Below are 25,374 nucleotides of genomic sequence, written 5' to 3'. Positions count from 1 at the left end.
TAAATGGTACAATCAGAATTTTTGTGTTTCAGATATGGTATCTCAATTTTACCCTTTACTTCAAAAATTACTCATTCAGGTTTCATAGTTTAAGAGTCTGTGGGAGGGAAATGGGGAAGGAGGAGTTAAAATGATGTGAGAAGAGTCAACACATCTCAGATGTTGAGACTGTGGGAAGGAAACTTTCAAATAGACTCTGCCTTAATTGGCTTGTTATAAGTCTGCCTGGGAATTTACTCTTAGAGTTTTCAAGATTATGTTTTTATCCCTGAATAGCATTTCTGAAATCCACGTGGTTCTCACTTCTTGCATTTGCCAACTATGTAGGGGTTCACAGACACTGTAAGATAAACTGTTACAAGCTTACATATATATTAACACCATAGTTATTTTTGCCAAAAAAAACCTTTATAAGCTGTGGAAATATAATGTGAAACTGATCATTCCTAAAACATTTTCAGGACAGAATTATTCGGCATCAGAACAGACTATCAAACAAACTATATCCTGATTTTTCAATGATTTTCCTCTTGAATTGGCTAGACTTTTCCAAGGTTTTTTTTTCTTTTTGCTGCAGTAATCTCCTTATTTAATCTCCCCCTAACTTTGCCTGAATTCTTTTTGGCTTATTAATCCATTTGAGAACCAAGAATTTGAGAATTTATAAAATGCTGACGGAGTAAAAGTTGGATCAATTGCTTTGGAACATTAAAGGATAAAATGTGTTTAGATTAATGATGGTACAGTAGTTTAGTCTGCCTGAAACAGTCAAGAGACAAAGGGGTCACAGTGATTTGCTTTTTCAGTAAATGCTTAAAAAGGTCCTTGGATTAAACTTTTTTACTTTAATAAATGTGCATATTATTTATTATAAAATATTGAATAAAAAGGCTTCAGGCCTCGGTAGAAAGAAGGAAGAATGGAGGAAAAGATGAAAATATTCTTGAAGTCAAGTTCGAGTCCTAGTTACTTTAAAGCAACATATCCCAGTCTTGATAACTTCCTTCAGTACCAGAATTTCCCAGCCAGCCTAGCCATTACTGAAAATTCTAAGAGTTTACATTCATAAAATTGAAAATTGCCAAGCCTAGAAAATGCTACTTTATGGACACATCCATGTCATTTGCAAAACATGGTATTAAGAGTAAAGGCTGAACTTTCTATTGTTCCTTTTTCCATGGTAGTAACTTGTAAGTCATTGTCAAGAGGTCAAGAAACACAAGGATTAATTGGTGCTCTCTCTCCTTTCACTATCTCAGTTCTCTCACTTTTACTTACACGAGGAGACTTTAAGATAAGATCTTGTAGGCAACACAGTCATATGTAGTATGATGGCACGGGAGTTTTCTGTATCTTCCTCAACCAAATCATGAGATATTTGGACCCAGCACATACTTTAGAGACTTGTATTGTCCACGATGCCTTAATTTATTCAAAGTGATCATTAAGACCATACTTTTCTGAAACACTTTCTGATCCTGATGCTTTGGTCAATGGACAGCATGGAATGAGCACTGGAGAGAATGCACCTATCTGGACAGACTGTTGCCTTGTTTGGAGGACTCTGTTGAAGAAGAATAAGTGTCTCAAGCAGAGAATCCATTCCTCATGGCAGGCTAGTATATTTTCTGCTCCAACTTATATTCTGTCAGAACTTCAGTCCACATGACATGGTCACATGACAGAAAAGAACAAATTAATATAATACCCAGTAAGCATGGTTATGTGCACTTGGCAGGATCTTGAATGAGACATGGTAAAATGTCTTTGAAAAATAAAATATTCTCTTGGAGTACGAATGCATGGCTATTTCTGTATTTCTAAATGCCATTCTATTAGCTTGATAATATACAATTTAAAAGTGTTCCTTGCAGTCTAAGGAAATAGTTCTAATTCTCCTTGTATTTGAATACGGGGTCTCTAAACCTTAACCTGGGTTGCACATGTCCAGTTCTTTATGCGTTTAGAAGTCCTTTGATGATTCTTTAATAGCAAAAAAGCTCAGTGCTGTCAGTTCCTGAAAAAAAGCATTAGGTCAGAAGGGATGCTCTCATTGATGATGACGCCACTTTGCATTTTGCATCCCTTCCTTGTTAGTCAGGCTTAAGCTTCATCCTTAACCCCAGCAAGGTTGATCTTGAGTATAATTTAAATAAATTGTGATGCCACAAGAGCCTCTAATTACTAGAAGTTTTCCACCAACTTTGTCTCTGGCATGTAGACTTGCCTAAAGAAACCTATAAACCCATCCCAAATAAAAAGCGTTGAAATTCTTTTGTCCTGTCTTGTAGATAAAGAGGCAGAATGAATTAGCTTCCTGCTATTTGCTTCCATCCTTTCCTACCTAACAGGGATCCGGGTGAAAATATCATCGTGGGTATCAATTAGGTTACTGCCAAGCGTCGTTAACCCATTTTTAAGCCTTAAGCACTTTCCTTCCCTTTCCCTTTCTCCCTTTCTTCTTTTTACCGCCTTTCTCTTCACGCCCATTCCCACTTTCTGGGGCTCTACCAGCGGCGCTTCCCTCCCCCCGCCACCCCGTCCCCCTCCTCATCCGCTCGTTTGACAGGAGGAAGACGGCGCCGAGCAAAGACAGGCATGCGCAATGAGGCAGCTAAGCAGTCGCATTTCTACGGGGAGCACATGGCAAGCCTGAGAAGGCGAAACGTGCCGCAACGTCCCACTTGAAAGACGCGCAGCAGGGTGGGGTTCTTGGGGTACTTAGCCGGGCGGCGGAGTATGAGAACCGGGGCTGGTTGCAAAATCGCTGCTTTGTTGGCCAAACACTCCGGCGTGTCTGCTACCAGGTGGATCTTAGGGGAGCGAGGAAGAGGAGCGTGGGTCGTCCTGAGGCCAAAGGGAGAACCCCTTACGCTGTCTCTTCCTCCCGGCGGGGGGGTTGCCGCCTGCGCTGCAGGCTGCCTGCGTCAAGGGAGGTGCGGCTCTCCTTGCCCTGCCTTCCCCCTCTTACCTCCCCCCTCCCCCGACTTTAAACGCCCATCCTCGGAAGCGCCGCGCACATGTCTCCTTTCGCCTCGCACATTAACGCGCACGCACGCACACACACACACACACACACCAGCGCGCTTGCTCGCCCGCCAGCCGGTGCAGCCGCTCTCTGATTCCTCGGTGCGCCGACCTGCGCCACATTGCAGGAGGTGCTGGAGGACGCGAGGGAGAGCCGCCCGAGGCACGCTGGGTGCCCCTCACTTCCGAGAGCAGGTAAGCCTGGGGGGGGGGGGGAATCTCCCACACACAAAAATAGCGTTCCGACATGGGTGCGGTTCGAAAGGGAAAGTGAGCAAGGAGACGAGAAGCCGACCTCCACGCTCGCCCAATTAGGGACTAGAGATCTAGCCGAGGAAGCATTCGGGGTTCTGCCAATCCCTAGAAATGGATGGGCATGTAGGTAAATCTCAGGTCTTCTCAGCTTTCGAAGTAGCGTTCCCGACACCTTCTGCGTAATTGGGAAGGGAAGCGTCAGGAGGTCGGGTGATGGCAACCCAAACCCAAGAATGCCCGCAGGAGGGAAAGAAAGCGGAACGAATCGATAATTACAGGACGCTCCCATCAATGCTGAGCGTTGTCTACATCCCCCTCTTCCTCTCCCCACCTTCCCATCTTAGGAAGAGGATCGGGGTAAACTTCCTCGCGGTTGAAATGGAAATGGCTTTAAAAAAAAATGACATTGCAGAAAGAAAAGGAAGAGAATCGACGATTCTGGCTGCTTTACGGAAAGCAAACAGATGGCACCAAAACCACCGGCAGGGAACACCCTATAGGTCAGACAGAAGAAGAATTCGGGACAGTCTGGAGGAAACAAACGGGGGGAACCGATACGGGAAGGGAAAGGCAATTGAGATGGGTGGGGGGGGAGAGGGAAAAATCGGGAATTCTTCGGCGAGTACGAGGTAAAGGCGAAGTGGCCCATTCTGCACATCCTTATCCTTAGCGCGAGGGACCTGTCCGGGGAATCGGCGCTCCTTTAAGAGGCTTCTCGGAGGAAATCTTCCACGCTCGGACGGTTTAATTCACGGCCGATCGGGATATTGGGAAGAAAGGCGGCATTTCATGCGTTTATGCATAGTGGGATGTTGCATCATGAGAAAGCATGGCTTGTCGATTCCGGCGTGCTGGTTTAACTGCTCTCCCCCCTCCCTCCCCGCATTCGCAACGTTTATTGTGTCTGTTGTGTCCCCTCGCCTTGTCTCCGGGTGCTTCTCCCAATTATCAGAGGTGAGACCTGAGAATTCGCCGCAGGGTCGTTTGTGCAGCGTATTAGTTCCAAACGGATCTTAATACTTTAAAAGAGATCCTGACCGATCAGGAGAGCGTGAGAAACAGCGCTTAGGATGCCTTTCAATTAACCCTGAGCGGGAAACTGTGTGTGTGAGAAAAAATAAATAAATAAAAATAAAAACACGAGTCTGGCTCGTTCAATGTCTACAAAAGGTGCCGAGGAAAAAAACAACTCACTTCAGTATGGTGGTTGACAACGGAGGGGAGGTAGAATGTTGCTGCTGTTGCTGCTCCTCATATGGAGCTGTCCAATGGCAATCCACAGTATGGGGTGGACCCAAGGTTCAGCTCCCTGTGCATCCCTAATTCCACCCTGCCTTGGAATAGGAATGGAGAGGCGGGTGTGATCCTGGTACATAGTGACATCAGCATGTTTGGGTAGGTATGTTAATGAGTAGTTCTCATTGTCTGCAGCACTTGAAAGGCCTTTCCTTAGACATCTTTGTGACACGTCTACTAGGCTTATCTAACTTATTTGCAAATATTATTTCCATAAGGAAGATTTGAGGTTAATTGATCACTTGTATATTGTAGAGACAGCAACAGTCATATATATAAATTACATAAAATAATAGTGTATTTACATGTATTGTACAGCATATGATGCACTTCCATATCTGTTCTTATCTGTATATACATTCAACACAAAGGCACTGAAGTCAAACTCTACTGTCCACCTCTTCCTGCACTGATTAGCCACACCACAAATTTTGGCTGACTTGGAGAACAATAACTCTCGCTGAACACAATTCCGCTTACTTTGAAATAGATACTGGAGTTACACACTTAACTGACTAATAAACTGAGGACATGGAAAAGAATTTGGGTTCTTTATTAGCAGTTATTAGACAACTCATGACCTGTTGAGTGTCCTTAGATATATTTCCTTTCCTAAATGGAGAAACAGAACGACTGTGGGCAAATTGCTGTTTTGGTTTTAAAATTGCAGAAGAAAGCATTTTATTAAAGGAGAAAGATGCATAGCAAGAAAAATATAGATGTCTTTTGCTTAACAAAGGACACTTTTGATGACAACATTTGTGGTTGATCTGTCATTCTTTAAGAATACTCTAATATTTTCAATTGTTTTTCCTTGGCTTAGAATGACATACCACAGACCATGCTGAAATATTGTTTTTTCCAGATAAATCAACACATTCCTCATTGTTTGCCCTTGTGCTTTATGTATAGTGCGAGCAAAACATGTTTATATTGTGAACTGTGTCCACTGAAGCAGGATATTTTTATCTTCTAATAAATTGAGTGCAATTCTTAGAATCACGACAATGTCACTTTTGAATGCTCCAATGTATATCTTTGCTACAGTGTCATTCTTGTGGAGTTCTTCCATGATCATCTGTATTCTATTGTAAAGCATTAGAAAACCCATCATTAAACCCATCATTAATCAGATCATTCATAGCAACCAAAATGGATTCTTACTGAATAGACAAATTAAAAATAATACCAGAATGGTATTGAATATAATAGAATATTATGAAGCAAACCCAGGAAAACAGTTGGCAATGGTCTTCCTCAATGTGTAAAAGGCATTTGACAATGTTAATTGGCAGTTCATGATACAACAATTAAAAAGCATGCAATTTGGCAATAAATTTATTAAATTGATTTTGACAATTTATACAACACAGACGGCCAGTGTAATAATGAACGGTGACAGAAAGGAAACATTCAAGATCAACAAGGGAGTAAGGCAGGGATGCCCACTGTCACCCCTTCTCTTTATTCTTACCTTAGAAAACTTATTGGAAAACATTAGGAAAAATGTGGAAATCAAAGGGGCTTTAATTAAAAAGGAGCATTATAAGGTACAGGCATTTGCCGATGATATAGTATTTTTTCTGGAAGATCCAGAGGATACAGGAGTAAGATTAATAAAGGAAATAGAGGAATTTGGCAAGGTCGCAGGCCTTAAGATTAATAAAAACAAAACAAAATTATTGACTAAAAATTTAAAAGATAAGCAAAAAAAAAAAAAAAAAAAGGAAAAGGAAAATTGGGAATGCAAAGTGTGAAAAAGGTAAAATATTTGGGCATTTGGTTAACAGCAAGATGCTCTTCAATCAAAAAAGATAACTGACAAATTAATAATATAAATTAAAAAAGAATTGGAAATGGGGAAATTACAGCTATCACTACTGGGGAAAATTGCGGCAATTAAAATGTCTACCCTTCCAAAAATACTATATCTTTTTCAAACTATACCAGTAAGATTGAATAAAACCTTTTTTTAGAGAATTAGATCGAATAATAAGTAAATTTGTTTGGGATGGGAAAAAAGCCAGGATAAAAATGAAATTGTTACAGGACAAAAGAGAAAGGCGTGGCTTTGGACTCCCTGACTGAGAAATGTATTATCAGGCTGCGGCTATGGTATGGATTAAAGATTGGATCAACCTGGAAAATAGAAGAGTATTGTCGATAGAGAGTCACAACTTGCAGTCAGGGTGGCATAGTTTCCTATGGGATGGGAAATGTAAACAGCATGCAGATTTTCAGAGACATTAATTCGGACATGGAACAAGATTGAAAAGAATCATTATACTAAAATACTGAACTGGTTGTCAACTATGGAAGCACAAATATACCCAAATGCAATGGATCTGGGAAAAAAGAGGAATTACAAAGACCTATTAGACACACAAGGAAGATTAAAAACGAGACAAGAATTACATCAACAAAATATAAAGATCGATTGGTGGCCATAAATGCAAATGACACCAACATCGTGCAAGGTGTGCATTTTGCCTTACTATTTCTCTGTTGAAGTCTTGTTGTTGAAGATGACTATTATCATGTTAAGGAACTGTTGCAGTGATTAGTGTTTACCAAATATTCTCAAGTGGATTTTCTCTTTCCTTCTTCAGTGTTTCTTATCTCCTTATTCTGTACCTTTTCTTGTGATTCTGGACATGTACAGCCTTTCATCCTCCATTTCTTCAATCTCCTCCTCCTTGCTGTATTCCAACAATGTTTGATGTCATATCTTGATCATCCTCCTTCTCTTTCCATGTGGCATAATTATGCAGATAATATTTTAATTTAGCTGGAAACGACTAACACGTATGTGCAAGGGGAACTTTTAACTTTATGTTACCACAATGTTGTACATTGCCATTCTCACCTCAGAACAGTTTAGAATCCCTGCCAACTTTTCTGTTGAATTGTAGGAAGAGACATCCCAAAGATGCTTTTTTTCAAAAGGCAACTGAATTTTCTTTGTTTTGCTTGAAAAAAGAAAAGAAAACAAAACAAAGCAAGTCCAGTTACCTTTAAACAAAAGCATCTTTGGGACAGCCATGTCCTAGATGTCTGAGAATCTCCACAGACATATAGGAAGAGACAGTTTAAAAATAAGATCATGTGATCCCCTGAGTGCTAGAGCAGTATTGGTTTACCTGATTCCTAGTGGCCAAAGAAGATCTATACACAGTTTTAGGGTAGGAAGCAATTGAAAAATAAAACTGAATGGACAATGACTTAAGGTACCTAGTAGCTAATGTATTTGACTGACACCAGAGAGATCCAGTTTATACTTCATGTTCTGTATTCTGTACAGTGGTAGATTTGTCTTCTGTACAGATGCAGATAGATAAACTCCACAAAACACCCATAACAAAGTACTTTTATTGGTTCATCAGGTATCCTCATAACTCACATTTGTGACAAAGTTCTTCTTTAATGACCAATCCTTTACATATCTGTCTTGTAGGTAAAAAGATGATTATCTGCTATCCTTTTTCTCTCATCTCGTAGCGGTAGAAATAGAACAGTTACCACGAGTCCGTGAGTTCAGCCAAGAGTGAGGAAAACTCCTCCAACCCTTCAAGGGTCAATTTAGTGACTAATCAGGATTACAGATGTGGTCACGTGATATGGACTACATATCTCAGGATACCTTAATTACATTTACCATGATACATTCCCTTAAGGGGACAGCTCACAATTGCTACCTAACTACCCAATTCCCATACGCTGGCTGGACAGCACACTTCATGTATATTACAGCCGCTCACTTGGTGACTTTCAGTCCATCCTAGAGTTGTTGTGAAGAAATATAGCAGGATGGAGGATTATATATGTGCCTTGAGTTCCTGAACAAAGATAGGTTATAAATACATGTGCATGTTTGTGTGCCAGAGAAGGGGTACATAGAGTCATAAAAATATCCCACCTTTCTTCAAGCACTTTAAATGTGATGCTTCTTTAAGAGTCACATGATGAGTCAATTCCTTTCTGCTGGGTGGGGGATAGAGTGAGGAAGTGCGAATCTGGCTGGGAAATTGTCACGGGTTATTTAAAATGAGGATCATGTGACCACAGCAGCTCCTTAGCACAAGAGCAGCTAGTAGCATTGAATCAGCCACAATTTCCCTCGGGAGTCATGGGTTCTGGATTTTGGAGGCATTCTGTAAGTTAACCAATTTGAGATACTATATCTTGGTTCAAAAATGCCCTATGATACAAGGTTTGGCCCCAATAAACTCCCAATAAAGAGAATTTAATTGTAGATAGATTTTGCATTTTCATTTTTAAGGTGTTGAGTTTGCAAGATGGGTAATGGTGAATTGGTAGTACTTTCAGACACGGTTTTGCATTGCTAAGCTCTTAATTTTTCTGAGTGCATTGAGATTGGATAAGGTTCATATGTAAATAAAAACTGATGGAAAAAAAGACAATTTAGTTCATTCTCTGATGTGTTTTATTTAGAACTTGAGTGATCAAACTGATGATAGAGCATTGAGATATTTCATCAGATTTTATGCTATGACTATGCAGTACGTTTTTAGCCTCCATCCCTCATTATCTTTTAATGCAAAACTTGAAACAGAAACTATCTTGAAGAAAAAAAAAACTAACTTAGAATGAAGGAAGTATGATGCAAAAATAATATTCAATTGCATCAGCAGATCATCAATTTACCTATTTACTGATACATGAAGAAATCTATTCAGTAAAATAGATGGTCAATATTATTTCAATTAAAAAGTAATAATAGATACAGTAATTATTGACAACTCAAAAATAATTGATAATGCTTTAAATTTTTTGAAATAATATAATAAAAATTTGTTAATATATGCCATATCCCTTTGCGCCTGAATAGTTGATTTTGAACACTTTGAAGTATATTTTCAACTGATATTATCTTCATAGGTAAAACATGGTGAGCAGAACTGCAGAAGCACACCATAAACACACACACACACACACACACACAATGTAATATGTATGCATGTATATGTGTGTGTATATACATAAATTTTTCTTTTTAGATTTTATTTTCAGATTTCCTACTCCAAGATTGCTATTATTACTATCTGATGAAAGAGTTCTGTGCATGTCAAAATAGCTTTTTAATGGTGCTTAAATGTAACATTCAGTGCACAATATATACAATAGTAATTTCATAAAATGGCAGTCACAGGGTATGGTCAGTTGCAAAATACTCCTTTATTAGAAGTTAAATTGCTGAATTTCTGATATCCTGGCATACCTAGCCTCTCAAAATAATCCAACCAAACCTGCTAATCTTTTTTTCTGCCAAGAGAGCCTGCAATTATAGAATCCCTCCTTTTATGTGTATTTTTAAAATTGTTAATGGTAGTAGAATATAGTCAATAGCTCATCCATAAAATAAATGCAAGTAAGAATGGAAACCCAGCAGGACCCAGCCCAGGCCTGTGTTTATGCATTTGGCATCCTTACTAATTGTCAGATACCGTTCCTTTTGCATAAGAAATATTAATTAATTTATTTTTTCCTCATTTGTTCATTCCTGTAAATTGATACTTACTTAGGTTGCACAGAAGCTATTATCACTTGTTATTAGCTTTCTAAGAGTCTGTCTCAAAGGAATGTTTCTGGAATGCAGGCATCAAAGTAAATATACTTTATATTCAACATAAGTTATAAGTATGATTATTTTCTTTTCCTAGAGGCAGAGTATTGTCATATTCTGAAAAGTGGTGTTTAGAGACCTTAACTTGAATTCTTTTAAATAATTTGGATAACCACTTTTATCATTAGATGTTAACCATATTGGTAAGGGATGGTGGGAATCATAAATCAAAAGTTATACAGCTAGGTAAACACTGATATATACAATAGCTTACAAATATTTCAAATGTGCACTGTTTAAAACTTGAAATTGCCCATCATGAGTCTGCAAGCTTTAAAATCCAAAGAGCCTTTTGAATTCAAACCACTTTCAAAAAAGATTGGAAGAAATCTCAGAAGTGTTTTGTATACCCTTAATCAATTGTCAAAGGCATAATTTACTAAATTTCATTCTCCTAAAGTATGCCCCATGTATTTTTATGTAAAATACAATGCAAGATTCAGAGAAATACTTGGAATTGTGGAGCTCACACTTACTTAGAGTTTCACCTTTGGCTAATATGACTCTCTGATTAAATACTAAAGTTTTAATTCTGTTTCTGTTTCTGCTCAGTAATTACTGCAAGACTTTCATATTTGTAGGACTGCCCATCCACTCTCCCAATAATTGTGCCATCACATCATGTTCATTCCCTAGAATCACATAGATAGACTTTTTCCGTGATGATATATTTCTGACCTATACTTGCAAAATCTTCCAATGTGTGTGCTCATTGCCACTATAACTGAGTCCATCCACGTTGCTGCTGGAATGGAATATTGGGACCCTCTTCAGAATAGACAGAAATCTTTTCAGTTTCTTACAATAGGTATTTCAGTTTGTAGAGAATGAAACCAATTCAGTAACTAATAACTTCTATGTTCCTTTCAATTAGCAGATCTCTTTGCTCATATTTCCTTAAAGTTTTGATTTAAAATAATTATTATTCATTTTCTTAGCCAACTTCTCTGTAGGCACTAACATCCCACTTATTTCCCAAGATCAAGCAACAGATTTGTCTTTCTTTTTTTCGCAGTCCACTTGCCAGGTGCAAGTTAGCAAAAGCACCTACATTAGTGTTTTTATCTGTATCCAACAGGGATTACTGGCTGAAAGAAAGAAGTTGATGTTTATTAATTGCATGAATAACATTAACATTACAAGGCAGAAAAATACGCATAGAGTGAACTTACACATTAAAGTTCGAGAATCAAACTGACATAATGTAGTGTCTTTGTATTTTAAATACATCCTGAAGTCCAAAATCAAAAGGACACAAGATCATGCAATTTATCTATCTACAACAAGGGTCTTCAAACTTGACAACTTTAAGACTTGTGGACTTTAACTCCCAGAATTCCTCCTCCAGTCACGTTAGCTCAAGAATTCTGGGAGTTGAAGTCCACAAGTCTTAAACTTGCCAAGTTTGAAGACCCTTGATCTACAATCTGTTTCTCCATAACATTTTTAAAACAGTAATTTATTGGGCATGAAAGTATACAACATAATCGGACCTCTCTGTTTGAATATGTATTGGTCTCAACAGTCTATTTCCACTCAAGCCCATCCAAACTAATAACAGCAAGATTGTAACCATTTGTTGTGATTGAGTGGAAAATATTTGAGAAAAAGCAGCCAAATCAATGTAACTAAACAATTGCCTTGCTGAGTTGGACATTCAAAACTGCCTATTGAAACAGTCTAGCTTTGTTTCATGTGTTTTTGGATATCAAAATAAAATGCTCATGATTTAGTTCATGTTTAGATCACTGAAAAATGATATTTGAATGTTTTGAGATTGAAATGCTCTGTATATCTCTATAAATAACATTTAACAACTGATGTAATAAAACAGTATTTTACAACCTCAGAATAATTGCAAAATCCCTAAATTGGGCATTCTGGAAATAATAACTTTTTAGAGGTGTCAGGGGTCTCCTGACAAGATGAATTGGTAATTACTAAAGAGGAACTGAAAAATACAGGAAAATAGATTTCCAGGTAGTCCTCACTTACCAATAGCAATTGAGATTGGGAACTCTGTCACTAAAACAATGCAATTGTAAGATACAATGTCAAGTGACAGTGCCAATTTATGGTGGCAGTTTGAGTAGTCCCAATTGCCATTGTTAGTGAACCCACATAGTTGCAGCACCCATAGTCACAGGGTTGCCACCTGTGACCTCTTGCCATCTTATCCATTAATTGCTTCTTGGAAGCCATCAGTGAAGGTCACAAATGGTGACAATGTGACCACATGATGTTGCAATGTCATAATTGCAAGCTAGTTGCCAAGCACCTGAGTTGTGATCACATGACCATGGGAATGCTGCAGTGGGTGCATCTATTACAACCCATCATACCTTATTCAGTAGTGTCATAACTTGCTGAATGAGTAGATGTTAAGTGAAGACTACCTGTATTGTAGAGAAGCTAAAGAATGCCTTATGAAACAATTCCAGGTATTGCTGTGGAACAAATGCAGGATTGATTTATGATGAAATCAAGATTAAATTCTCATGCTTCTTTTCCTACCCACACAATATAATGGGCCATAAGCCCATCTCGTTTGGGAGGGAGAACAGTTCCCACTCATCTCTTGGTTTGGTAATAGCAGCAGCACCTGCAAGATCTTATTGTTTTCATCACAGTGATGAAAGTCACATCAGACCACAAGCTTTGCCCCCTTGGGGCATGTCGATTGCATCACTTTGACTTCCCCCTTGTCCACACCATGGATCTAGTATCAGGCTGTTGCTTGGGGCGAACCTAAAACTGGCTTATACAGGAATACCCAGAATTATACTCACATAGCCTTTTTACTAGTATACAAAAACTTCTATGTTTTGAAATTGCAAACCATTAATAAAACAAGGACTGCAACATTTATTTGGCTAGAAAACTGTGGCAATCATTTAAATTTAATAGTGAAATATGCATACTCATCTTTAAATGGTTCTTTTAAATTGTCACTCATGCATATAGGCTTTCATCTAAAAGTGTTCAGGATTATAAGTTTACTGCAAATTGTAAAGATCCTAAAAATTTAATTTTTACAACATTGCCTTTAATTGTTAGCAGATCCAAGAAGTGCTGTTTTTATCTAGATCAGTTGACATAGTTAGTGAAGGTTCGAGCTGCATACAGCTTGGATCTTCATCTGTTAGTAGCAGGTTGAGGGACAATTTGTTTCTGGAATATAGGAGAATAAGATCTGTGTGTAACAGATTTTCATAGCAGATTTTAATTAATACTTTAAGTGGAATATCTATTACATTTAAAAAGTACATAGTTGTTGCTTTTACAGGAGAAGTTACCTATGGAATCATAAACAAGAACTTTTCTGGAGCTGATACTTGCAGTTTCCAGAATAATCTAAAATAATTGATGCCACCTAGTTTTGCCTAGCAGTTAAAGCTTCAGGCTAGAAACTGGGAGATTGTGAGTTGTAGTCCTGCCTTAGGCATAAAGCCAGCTGGATTACGTTGGATCAGTCATTGTCTCTCAACCCTGCAAAGCAGGCAAATGGAAAACCATTTCTGAAAACCCCTGCTATGAAAACTGCAGGGACTTGTCCAGGCAAATGCCAGGAGTAAAAAAAGAAACTGACTTGAAATCACAAACAAATATTAACAAAGAGAGGAATAACCTGATCTCAACCAGGAATGTTCAACAACATCAGCGCAGCACCTTCTTGCCTCAGCCTCCAGAACTTCCCCCAAATATGGGATCAATAATAGTTTATCCCTGTTTAACCTTTTGATTGGGCCAGTACTAATTGGAATAAATGGTCAATGCAGATTGAGTACAGGTAATCCTTACTTAGTGACCATAATTGGGACCAGCAAATCTATGACTAAATGCCACAATCACTAAACAGAAAATGGTGTGACCCTGATAGACTTAGGTTGTCACTTCCCATTTGGTCATTAAGTGAGACATCATGTGGCTGCAACTTGCAATCTTATGTATGGGTGTGTGTATTCTTTTTAAAGAGCGCTTATAGGTTTCAAACCAAAATATGTATTTCTCAGAGCTTAACTCCAGCAAGTAGAGTTGGAAAGCCAAGCCTTATTACAAGGTAAATCATAGAAGTCATTACACAGGTCAGTTCAGAGGGGAAGAGGACATTCATCAAAGATGGCTCTTGCACTTTTTCCTCACATACTATGAGCAGTGTATTGGTGAATAAAAAAAATACATTGCCACAAGTCTCCATTCTGAGTGTGAAGAAACACTTTTTTTTTTGTGGGTGGACGTTGATTGTATTTTCCAAGAGCTGACCCCTCAAACAGAGATACCAAGAAAATCTCCATGATGAGAAATTATACTGTTTTTGAGTGGGTGAATTGTCACTGAGTAGAACATGCTGAATAAAATAATATTTATATGCTAGCACCCTGACTAAGTTTTACTCTTTAACTATAGTGGCCTGAGTTGTAGCTGCCACCTCATTCTATGTCTTATTTTTCCACAGACAACCATACAAGAGTAGCACAATCTGATTGAGTTATCAGTAGAAAGCCATTTATTCTTCTCTGGTCTTTCCATTTTAACCTGTGCTTTTTTTTTAAAAAAAAAAACATGATTGCAGTTCAATGCAGCTGTAGAAAAAATAATGATAGGGGCTGTCATATCTTACACTCTTTTCAAGCACTCTTTTCAGGCTGTTGATTGCACTGACTCTCTAGAATCTCAAATTTGTGATTTTAAAATAGAAATAAGAACAGGAGATGATCACAGTCACTTAGTTTCCATCCTACACCACGTGGCCAATTTGTATTTTCTGTTGTATAATAACATTCTCTCTCTCTCTCTCTCTTACATGCAGCTATTTATGCTAACAGCAAGCCATTACAAACAGGAAGCAATAACAAACATTTTGATCTGGTTGAATAAAGGACTTACTGTGGACCTTTTCTTCAAGAAGTTTAGACTTTGCAAAATTCTATCCGGACTGAAGCTGGACGGCTTGTCTAAACCAAATCTCCTCTGGAATTTCCATTTCCTTATTGCAAATGCCTAAGAACAGCAAAGTAGTAAAAAGAGAGATAGATGATGATGTCATCGAATCAGTCAAGGACCTCTTATCCAATGAAGATTCTGTTGAGGATGCTTTTAAAAAAAGTGAATTGTCAGTTAATGATCCTGAGGACAAAGATGTAGATGTAGAAGAGGGATCTGATGTAGAAGATGAGCGACCAGCCTGGAATAGCAAACTTCAGTATATTCTGGCCCAAGTTGGATTTTCTGTAGGCTTGGGAAATGTGTGGCGTTTTCCATACCTGTGTCAAAAAAATGGTGGCGGTAAGTCTGTTATACTCATGGAGGTAGCTTCTGTACAGTTCAATATTATTGGTCTCTGTTACTTTCCCATCTCATTCCTAGCACTGAGGTATTCAAACTGCTAATAAGCGATTCTTTTAAACATCCGAAAAGCACTGGCCAATAGAGAGTGAGATTGATGATTTTCTATGCAAATTGTCTATGAAGATTCTCGGTCATCCAGGTCATGGTGGTCCCAAAGCTGCTTTTTTCAGGAGGCAACTGGACTTTCTTGCTTTTTCTTTGAAGTTTTTTTCTTTTGCATTTCAGTTTGAGATGCAGACAACAGAGACTCATCCCCAACAGCTGTATTCCACAGGAAAGGGACACAGGGCAAAAAACATCCTGCAGCCAACAAGGGTCCACACCCATTTTCACTACACAGATGACCCTGAGGACACAGACAAACCTCCAAGTTTCTCAGTGACTCTCTAAAAGAATGCAAATGACCAGTTGTCTACAAGGAATATAAATCTTTCCATTTCCCACCATCCAGTCAGAGTTGAAGAAACTTCTTGGATGAAAAGAGAGACATTCAGTTGCCTCCTGAAAAAAGCACCTTCGAGATGAGCAAGCAAATTGTTTTATGTTAAAGACCTAAGAAAAATCTCACCTCTGTAGTTGATACTATATGGTGAGAAAATGCCCCACTGGTGCCTATAGGAGTTTTCTCATCAATGCAAAGAGCAATTTTAAAAGAGCAATTTTCAGCAGAAATTCAGCAGTGGAAAATGTTGAACTCTCTTGTGTGATTGCCAGCTGAACTACTGATAATAAGTGGTCCATGCAATATCAGTTATTTGCATTTTTATTTTTAAAAGTTTGCATGTTAAATACTTGTATGAAAAACATTATCTGGTTTGATCTCTGAATGTTTATATCTCTCACAATTACATATTTTTTTCTTTTAAATAACTAAAGAAAGTTTATTGTAATTCAGAGGCTTTCATGGTTTATACTGTGAAAGTTTTGAAGTTCCTCACATGAAAATTATGAGAGCCCATTACAAGCATTATGCATGCATGTGTGTGTGTGTGTGTGTGTGTGTGTGTGTGTGTGTGTGTGTATAGAGATGTTATAGCTACCCTGTCCTGTAATATGTTCTAAGGGGGAGATAGAAATCATGTAAAACATTATAGATGGGGCCTGACTTAACATCTATCTTTTTTTTTTTGAAAAATAATTCTGTTTACTCAAAAGTTAGCTTCATTGTATTTATGTTGTATTGCAATATTAATCCTTTTGATAGAAGAACTACTTGCTGATATAGATATATTCATAATTAACTTCATGAATTTGTCAGATTTTTAAGAGTTACAGTTATAAGGTTTGTTAAACATTTTAATTTAATTTGTTTTTTTTAAAAATACTATGTATTCTCTCCTCCACCAAATAAATGACTGAATCTTTTTAGTTGGCATTTATTTCACCATTTTTTGAAAATAAACATCCACCTGGCAAACTACATGCACTTTTCCCTTCAGTTGCAAAAGAGACCATCAATAGCTTCCTACTGCTCTTCACAGTTACTAGATTTCATGTAATTAATGAATTGTTCAACACTGAAGCTAGCAGAGATATTTATTGATATGATAAGTTGTTTGCTGTGCAATGTAATTATCTTGTAATCACTGCATGCAAACTATATAGGAAGACTTACGTACTAATTGATACTGCAAAAGAAGGGAGAAAAATCTATTCCCTTCCTGCTCATCTCCTGTATTTTTAAAGAAGAAAAATGTTATAAAAATAATGAATGTTAGATGGTTAGGTAGATGAGAATTATTATTTTTGTTTAAGACCCTAAATATAACCACAATATAGCAAAATTAGGTTTCATTTGAAAACAATTATATAAAATATGTTCATCTATGTTTTAATGTCATAATATCACATGGACTTTGTTCTAAAGATTGTTCCATATATGAATATTACTCATCCTCTGTTTGACAGGTGCCTATCTTGTGCCCTATTTAATCTTGCTGCTGATCATTGGAATACCACTTTTTTTCCTGGAGCTTTCAGTGGGTCAAAGAATCCGCCGTGGGAGCATTGGAGTATGGAATTATATCAGCCCCAAGCTTGGTGGAATTGGATTTGCAAGTTGCATAGTAAGTGACTTCAGAATACGTACTTCCCAAATCTTAATACATAATGGAATGTTCAGGTTTTTTGCTATCTTAAGATGTCAAGCTTGTAGTATCAGTTCTAACTTCGTTGAATTATTCAAAGAAATGATGAGATTCATTCTTTGGGTGTGTCCAGGCAGAAGCTAGATTGTTTGTATCTGTATGGAACAATTTAATTTGGATTCCTACACAGATCAGGATTGTATTGAATAGCCTAAGTAGCTTCTTTATATCTCTATGGTTTTATAAGAGATAAAAATCAGGACATATTGAAATGTAAAACTTAATTTCTTTCTATCAAGTAGGAGAAAATCATTATTCTTCCTGGGGAATTTGATATCTTCTCCAAAGCTTTAGCAGTGCAGAGGTGGTGATGCCCTATGCAGAGTACTATCTTCTCCATATGGCTGAACAATCTGAAACAAACAGAATGTGTAGCAGCATGCCCACATCCTAAACAAACAAACAAACAAACAAATAAATAAATAGTGTACCATCCTTCTTGTCCTAATAAACAGGCTGGGAATCAATCACTTTTTACATTTAAGTTGTTCTGCTGTCAAATGATCAGTCTTGTATTCAAAAATCACAAGATGAACTAATCCTGAAATAACCCTGTAATTTATTATTTATTTATTAAATTTATATGCTGCCTATCTCAGTGTCTCAGCTGATAAAGATGCTGTACAGTTTTGTCACCTGGTGGCACATTTTAGCTGTTTCTCATTGGAGAAAAAACAGCATTGTTTCCCATTTGCTTTTTTTTATGAGTCCTCAAGAAGCCGCAGAAGTGAAAGGTTAACAAAATGATATTCCCAGAATACAAAGGATCAAAATTACCAGGGTCTGACAGAGATACATATATGTGTATATATTTTACATATATACAAATATATGTTATATCAATGCGCAAACATATATACAAATGTGCACACTACAGATAAAAGTTGCTTTGAAACAAAGAATAAAATATTTCACCAAAAATTATCATTTTATTTCAAGGTTTTGGTGAAGTGATCTGAGAAATTTTTGGAATCAAAAAATATAAATACATGAGGCATGGCTGCCAATCCTTGGGAAAAGAAATCTGTTTACTCTTGATCTGTACTGGACCTGTTGCTTCATCAATTCAGGAGATAATTGATCCAGACTAAATGTACTGAGTCACAGAACATAGCTGAAGAGATGAATCTATCTGGGAACAATACAATGAGATTTAAGTATTTGCAGCTCTGTCAGAACAGGATGTGTAGTGCTGGAAGAAAAAAGCCTAATAGACTTTCTGAGAACTCAAAAATGATTGGGCCATGTATAAACACTGCAATTCTTGACTATTCTACAAACCGATTCATCATTTTTCAAGGCTTTTGTGCCCTTAATGGAAGCACTGCATTAGCTTAAAAATAGATTCCCTAAAAACTATAAAAACCTGGAAAACAAATTGGGCTAGGTTGATGAATAACAGAACGATTAAGGGTTCCATAGTTAGACTGCAAAAAACCCAAGTACTGTACATGCTAGATAACAGCAAAGAGTTAGTTTTCAGTTGCTTTTTGAAAAAGCACCTTTGGGACAACTATAACCTTAATGGTTGAGAATCTCCACATATTTCCAGAAGGCTTCCATGGAAAAGTCAGATTTAGGTTCTAGGGACAGGCTGTTAAGAGTAAATTATCCATAATGAAAACTGATTTTGTAATACCCTTAACACACACACACACACACACACACGAAAAAAAAGGACTTCACTGGCAGTTCTTTTAGAATAGACAAGAATAGAATAGAATACTTTATTGGCCAAGTGTGATTGGGCACACAAGGAATTTGCCTTGGTGTAAATACTCTCAGTATACATAAAGAAAAGGTACATTCATTAAGAATCAAGAATCATAACGTATAACACTTAATGATAGTCATAGGGTACAATCAACAATCAAATCATATTAGGAAACAGTCAATATAAATTGTACGGATACAAGCAACAAAGTTACAGTCCTACAATCACAAGTCGGAGGGGATGGGTGACAAGGAGTGATGAGAAGATTAACAGTAATAGTAGTGTACACTTTGTAAATAGTTGAACAGTGTTGAGGGAATCATTTGTTTAGCAGAGTGATGGCTTTCAGGAAAAAACTGTTCTTGTGTCTAGTTGCTCTGGTGTGCAGTGCTCTAGGCCGTCGTTTTGAGGGAAGGAGTTTAAACAGTTTATGTCCGGGATGTGAGGGGTCTGTAAATATTTTCAGAACCAAACCAGACAGTTATAGAGGTGCAGATGATAGACTCAATAATTCCTCTGTAGAACTGTATCAGCAGCTCCTTGGGCAGTTTGAGCTTTCTGAGTTGGCACAGAAAGAACATTCTTTGTTGTGCTTTTTTGATGATGTTTTTGATGTTAGGTGTCCATTTTAGGTCATGTGATGTAGTAGAAACTAGAAATTTGAAGATCTCTACTGTTGATACTGTGTTGTCTAGTATTGTAAGAAGTGGTAGTATGGGAGGGTTTCTTCTAAAGTCTACCACCATTTCTATGGTTTTGAGTGTGTTCAGTTCCAGATCGTTCCGGTTACACCACGGGGTAAGTTGTATAACCTCCTGTCTGTATGCAGATTCATCATTGTCTTGAATGAGACCAATCACTGTTGTGTCATCAGCAAACTTTAGTATTTTAACAGATGGATCATTTGAGATACAGTCATTGGTATATAGGGAGAAGAGAAGTGGAGATAGCACACAGCCTTGGGGGGGCCCTGTGCTGATTGTACAGGTATCGGATGTGATTCCGCCTAGCTTCACCTGCTGCTTCCTGTCTGTTAGGAACATTATGATCCACTTACAAGTGTGTTCAGGTACCGCTAGTTGGTTTAATTTACTTAGAAGAGTGTCTGGAATGATGGTATTGAATGCTGAACTGAAGTCTACAAAGAGGACCCTTGCGTAGGTATTTGGAGATTCAAGGTGTTGTAGGATGTAATGCAGAGCCATGTTAACAGCATCATCTGTCGATCTGTTTGCTCGGTAGGCAAACTGCATGGGATCTAACAACGGATCCATGATGGTTTTCAGGTGGGACAGCACAAGCCTTTCAAAGATTTTCATTACTACAGATGATAGAGCAACTGGTCTGTAGTCATTCAGTTCCTTGATGGAGGGCTTCTTTGGCACTGGGATGATGGTAGAACATTTGAAGCAGGAAGGAACATAGCACATCTCTAGTGATCTATTGAAGATTCGGGTGAAGATGGGGGCCAATTGGTCAGCACAGACTTTTAAGCAAGAAGGAATTATCTTGTCTGGCCCTGGTGCTTTTCCTGGCTTTTGTCTGTGTAATAGATCTTGTACTTCTTTTTCTGTGATCACCAGAGGTTGTGAGCCCAATGGATTGGGGCCAGTTGTAGGAGGCTTGGCTGTTGTTGGTGTGTTTGAGATGTGGGTTGTGAAGATAGGTGGCTGTAGTTTCTTTTCAAACCTGCAGTAAAACACATTCAGGTCATCTGCTAGTTGTTGATTTCCTTCTGCCTAGGAAGGAGGTTTGCTGAAGCCAGTGATGTTTTTAAGAGTTTTCCACATGTTTTCTGGTTCATTTGTTGAGAATTGATTCTTTAACTTTTCAGAGTAGCTTCTTTTTGCTGCTCTGATCTCTCTTGTTAATATGTTTCTGGCCTGGTTGTATAGCATTCTGTCACCTTTTCTGAAGGCTTCCTCTTTGGAACGACATAGCTGCTTAAGTTTAGCTGTGAACCAAGGTTTATTGTTACTATATATTTTCAGGTTCCTTGTTGGTACACATAAGTCTTCACAGAAGCTAACATATGATGTTACAGTATCTGTGAGCTCATCTAGGTCTGCAGAGGCATCTTCAAAAACATTCCAATCAGTGCAATCAAGGCAGGCCTGGAGTTTCAGCTTTGCCTCATCAAGTCTTCACTGATTTAATTGTTGGTTTAATGGTTTTAAGTCTTTGTCTGTAGGCAGGTACAAGGTGAATCATACAGTGGTCAAAGTGTCCCACAGCTGCTCGTGGTAAAGACCTATAAGCATCTTTTACTGTTGTGTAGCAGTTGTCTAAAGTATTTTTGCCTCTGGTGGGACAGTTTACATGCTGGAAATATTTTGAGAGCTCTTTCCTTAAATTTGCTTGATTGAAATCTCCTAAAATGATGGGAAGGGAACCTAGGTGTTTGGCTTCAGCCTCCATAATTTGATCAGCAAGAGTTCGTAATGCCTTGTTTACACAGGCTTGTGGAGGAACATACACAGCTATTAGGAGAAATGAGGAGAACTCACGTGGAGAGTAAAATGGCTTGCAGTTGATGTGTAAAGACTCTAAGTTTTCATCACAAAACTTATATATTATAGTTATATCCTGAGACCAGCTGTTGTTGATATATAAACATAATCCTCCACCCTGGTATCTCTTCAATTCTGTCTGATCTAAATGTCTGAAATCCTGGGATGTATATACTGTTATCCCCATGAATTTGTCGATTAAGCCAGGTTTCAGTAAAACAAAGAACAGCTACATTATGAAAATCAGAATTCCATCTATTTAAGAGATGAATTTCATCCATCTTGTTAGCCAGTGAGAGTAAATTAGTCAGAAAGATTGAAGGGAGAGAAATTTTTCCCCCCTGTTCCTTAGTCTGTTTAAAATTCCCGCTTGTTTACCTCGTCTCCTCTTTCGGCGTGGTATTGGATAGATTATTCTAATTGGGAACAGCAGTTCTGAAGGGCACTTAAATTAAAACAAAAGCATCACTTTGAATTGATACAGAAACCTGCTAGTCTCTGATTTGTCTGTGAGCTGCAATGCAGGTCATATGCTCATGGTGGGGAGTATCATCCATCCAACAGGCTGCTGCACTCTGTATCAAATATAGTTCACATAAATTGCATTGCAATGATCCAAGTGTTTGTTTTGCTAGACTTATAGCAAAGCTACCTCCATTCATGTCTGACTCAGAAAAACTTGCAGACCTTCAAAATACTCCTGTATTTTAATTAATATTAAAACCTAACCAGAGAGCTAAGAAGTTTGAGGGTTGTGTGCAGGATCTTAGCTCCTCCTATTACTGCACTCTTCTAGAGCAGGGGTCTCCAATCTTGGCAACTTTAAGACTTGTGGACTTCAATTCCCAGAATTCCTCAGCCAGTTTTGCTTAAAGTTGCCAAGGTTGGAGACCTCTGTTCTAGAGAAAGCTCTGATGTCATTCCTGGGATCTGTTGGAGCCACTCTCCCAGCTTAATGGGTCTATGAAAACCTAACATAGTTATGGGCTGTCTGAGATATATATATATATATATATATTTTGATAAGGACATGAGTCACTATTATGACATCTTTCTGTTCCATATAGGACTGTAACTACTGCACCATCCAGAGCCAAGGAATTGTCCAACAGCTACCACTTTCCACTTACTTATTAAACTTTCCACTTACTTTCCACTTACTTATTAAACAGTAGCCTTGCATCTAAGAGAACTCCTAATCATAGAATTGTTCTTTGAGAGATACCGCTTCTTTGTCAAGTATGACAGGAAACAAATATCAGTTTTGTGTTACATGGGTTCCCATTTAACCTGTTTCTTCCCCTCCAAATCAACAGTCTTTGGGAATTTATCTTTAATGGTATCTCTGCCATCTCTGGGATGGCAAAGCATAGTTGAATTTCACCTGCATATTGATTATACTTCATCCCCTAACTGACAGTAGCTTTCCCAGTGGCTTTGTAATGATATTAAAAAACAGTGGAGATTGGACCAAACCTTGAGGTACTCACAAAAGAGTGGCCACTGAATTAATCTCTTCTGCCTTGCCACTGACTGAAATTGCTCATTAATGAACCACTGAAAAACAATGACTCCAATCCCTGATCAGGTTCAGGCAGTCCAGAAAGATGCCATTGCAATGGTATCCAAGGCTGATAAATGGAAAACAGGAGTAGGAGGGGTGTCAACTAAGTCCCCAACAAAGATAAATCAAGCAGGATTGTCCTTTTCCTATGCCCAGCTCTAACCAATGACTGAAAAAGGTATAAATGTTCTTCTAAGACATGTGGCACATCCTCAATAAGAGGAGTTTGGAGACTTCACAGGGATTGCCAAAAACAGCCAACCCAGAGCGGATCTGTTCAGTAGAAGGAACAGCGTGGATATGTTAGCTTTAAGAAAAGTGCTATGCACTGGAGCAGTTCTTCTGAAACATGCACAGAACTAATGTGCATTTATGAAAACTGTATTTTAAATGTTTGCTTCTTTCACAGGTATGCTTTTTTGTGGCCCTGTATTACAATGTCATCATTGGATGGAGTTTGTTTTACTTTTCTCAATCCTTTCAGCATCCATTGCCATGGGATCAGTGTCCCTTGGTGAAAAATTCGTCACATACCTGTAAGTGTTAAATGTAGTAATGTGTTGTTTTTTCTCTCTCTTTTAAATAATGCACTTTTTACTGACGTCTTGTAAAAGATATCTTGTTTTAAAAAATAAAGAACAAAATGAAAAATAAATAGGCCTAGATAATTTGGTTCACAATATTCCGATCAGGTAGCATTGTTAAATAAATTTGATTTCTCCCATCACCATTATTAGTTTTACAATAAAACTATTTTTTTTAATCAATCCCTGTATCCCATCATTAAGTATCAGAAGAATGACTAAGAGCTGGAGAAGCCAGTTAGATGAGACATGTCTGTTTGTAATTGGCTGGCGGATTAGAGAAGGCACTGCAGCATGTTGTCCAATAGCTTCATCATCCATCACATATTGAAATACAGTATGTTGAATTAATGTGCTGAAGTAGGATCAGAGAGACCCAACTTGAAATCAACTCCCATTTAGTGACTTTGGACCACTGTTTCCTGGTTAAAGAAGTTCCTCCACATTTTATTCTTCTAGTTTGTTGACAACTATAAGGGGCAGTGTTCATTTCCATTTCCAGGCCATTGAGCCAGGAGCCTGTCTGAAGACATTCCATGGTCATGTGACCAGCATGACATCACAAAAGTTGTTACCTTCCCATCAAAGTGATACCTATTTATCTGCTTGTGTTTGCATGTTTTCAAACTACTAGTTTGACAGCAGCTGGGGTGAGGACGGAACTCACCTTGTCCTGATGCACTCAGGTCTCCAGCTTTTAGGTATTAGAATACCTTAAAAAACAATATTTTTAAGCACTTGGCTTTGTAGCTGCCATGGAAATTAGGAACCCGCCCCCCCCACTGTGTTTGGTTTAAGGTATTTCCAACAGGTTTCACATGGGCACTTAATACTTTTTGAATCTTATTTTTCCCTTTGAATCTGGATTATTTCACAGCTACTTTTTAAAATAGCACTGTATCCCTTTCATTGTTCTCATTCAAGTGAAGGGAAAAACAATTGTTCTGAATGAGGTGCAGGGCTCTTGTAGCTATGAGATGTAGAGCTCTTGTCAGTTACCATAGTTAAAAGATAATTAAAAAGTGGCCATGGCTACTACCCCTTCCAACACCTCAATAAATCCAAGAGAAGACACCAAGAAATAAACTGGGGCCTTCTTCCTAGATGAAGAAGCAGAGACAGAGAGTTAAAGCTGAAAATATCACCAACAGAAACAAAATATAAAAAAATATGAGACTAGTGGAGGAAAATAAACACCTTTTGCATAGGAGAAGAAGCCATCTGGTAAATTGGAAGAAAGAGTTTGACATGGTGTTCATTTAAAAAGTCTTGAACTGCTTTGAA

At 38.0% G+C, this 25,374-nt stretch overlaps 1 protein-coding gene across 1 annotated transcript in view; it reads left to right on the top strand.

Annotated features, from left to right (window-relative positions):
• The first annotated feature begins 3,018 nt into the window (after window positions 1-3,018).
• SLC6A15 (solute carrier family 6 member 15) overlaps window positions 3,019-25,374 on the top strand; it is a 37,289-nt gene continuing 14,933 nt past the window's right edge. Inside the window, exons 1-4 of the mRNA XM_026667679.2 lie at window positions 3,019-3,222; window positions 15,033-15,508; window positions 17,480-17,637; window positions 23,916-24,042. Of these exons, the coding sequence (XP_026523464.2) occupies window positions 15,220-15,508; window positions 17,480-17,637; window positions 23,916-24,042 (574 nt within the window). The 5' untranslated portion in view covers window positions 3,019-3,222; window positions 15,033-15,219. The remainder of the gene's footprint in view (window positions 3,223-15,032; window positions 15,509-17,479; window positions 17,638-23,915; window positions 24,043-25,374) is intronic.

Source organism: Notechis scutatus, chromosome 6 (genome assembly GCF_049901735.1).
Source record: "Notechis scutatus isolate UNSWTSFEM ecotype Mainland chromosome 6, rNotScu1.2, whole genome shotgun sequence".
In the NCBI taxonomy this organism is placed as follows: Eukaryota; Metazoa; Chordata; class Lepidosauria; order Squamata; family Elapidae; genus Notechis; species Notechis scutatus.
Note: the sequence above shows the minus strand (reverse complement) of the source record. Positions and strands in the feature narration are given on the sequence as shown.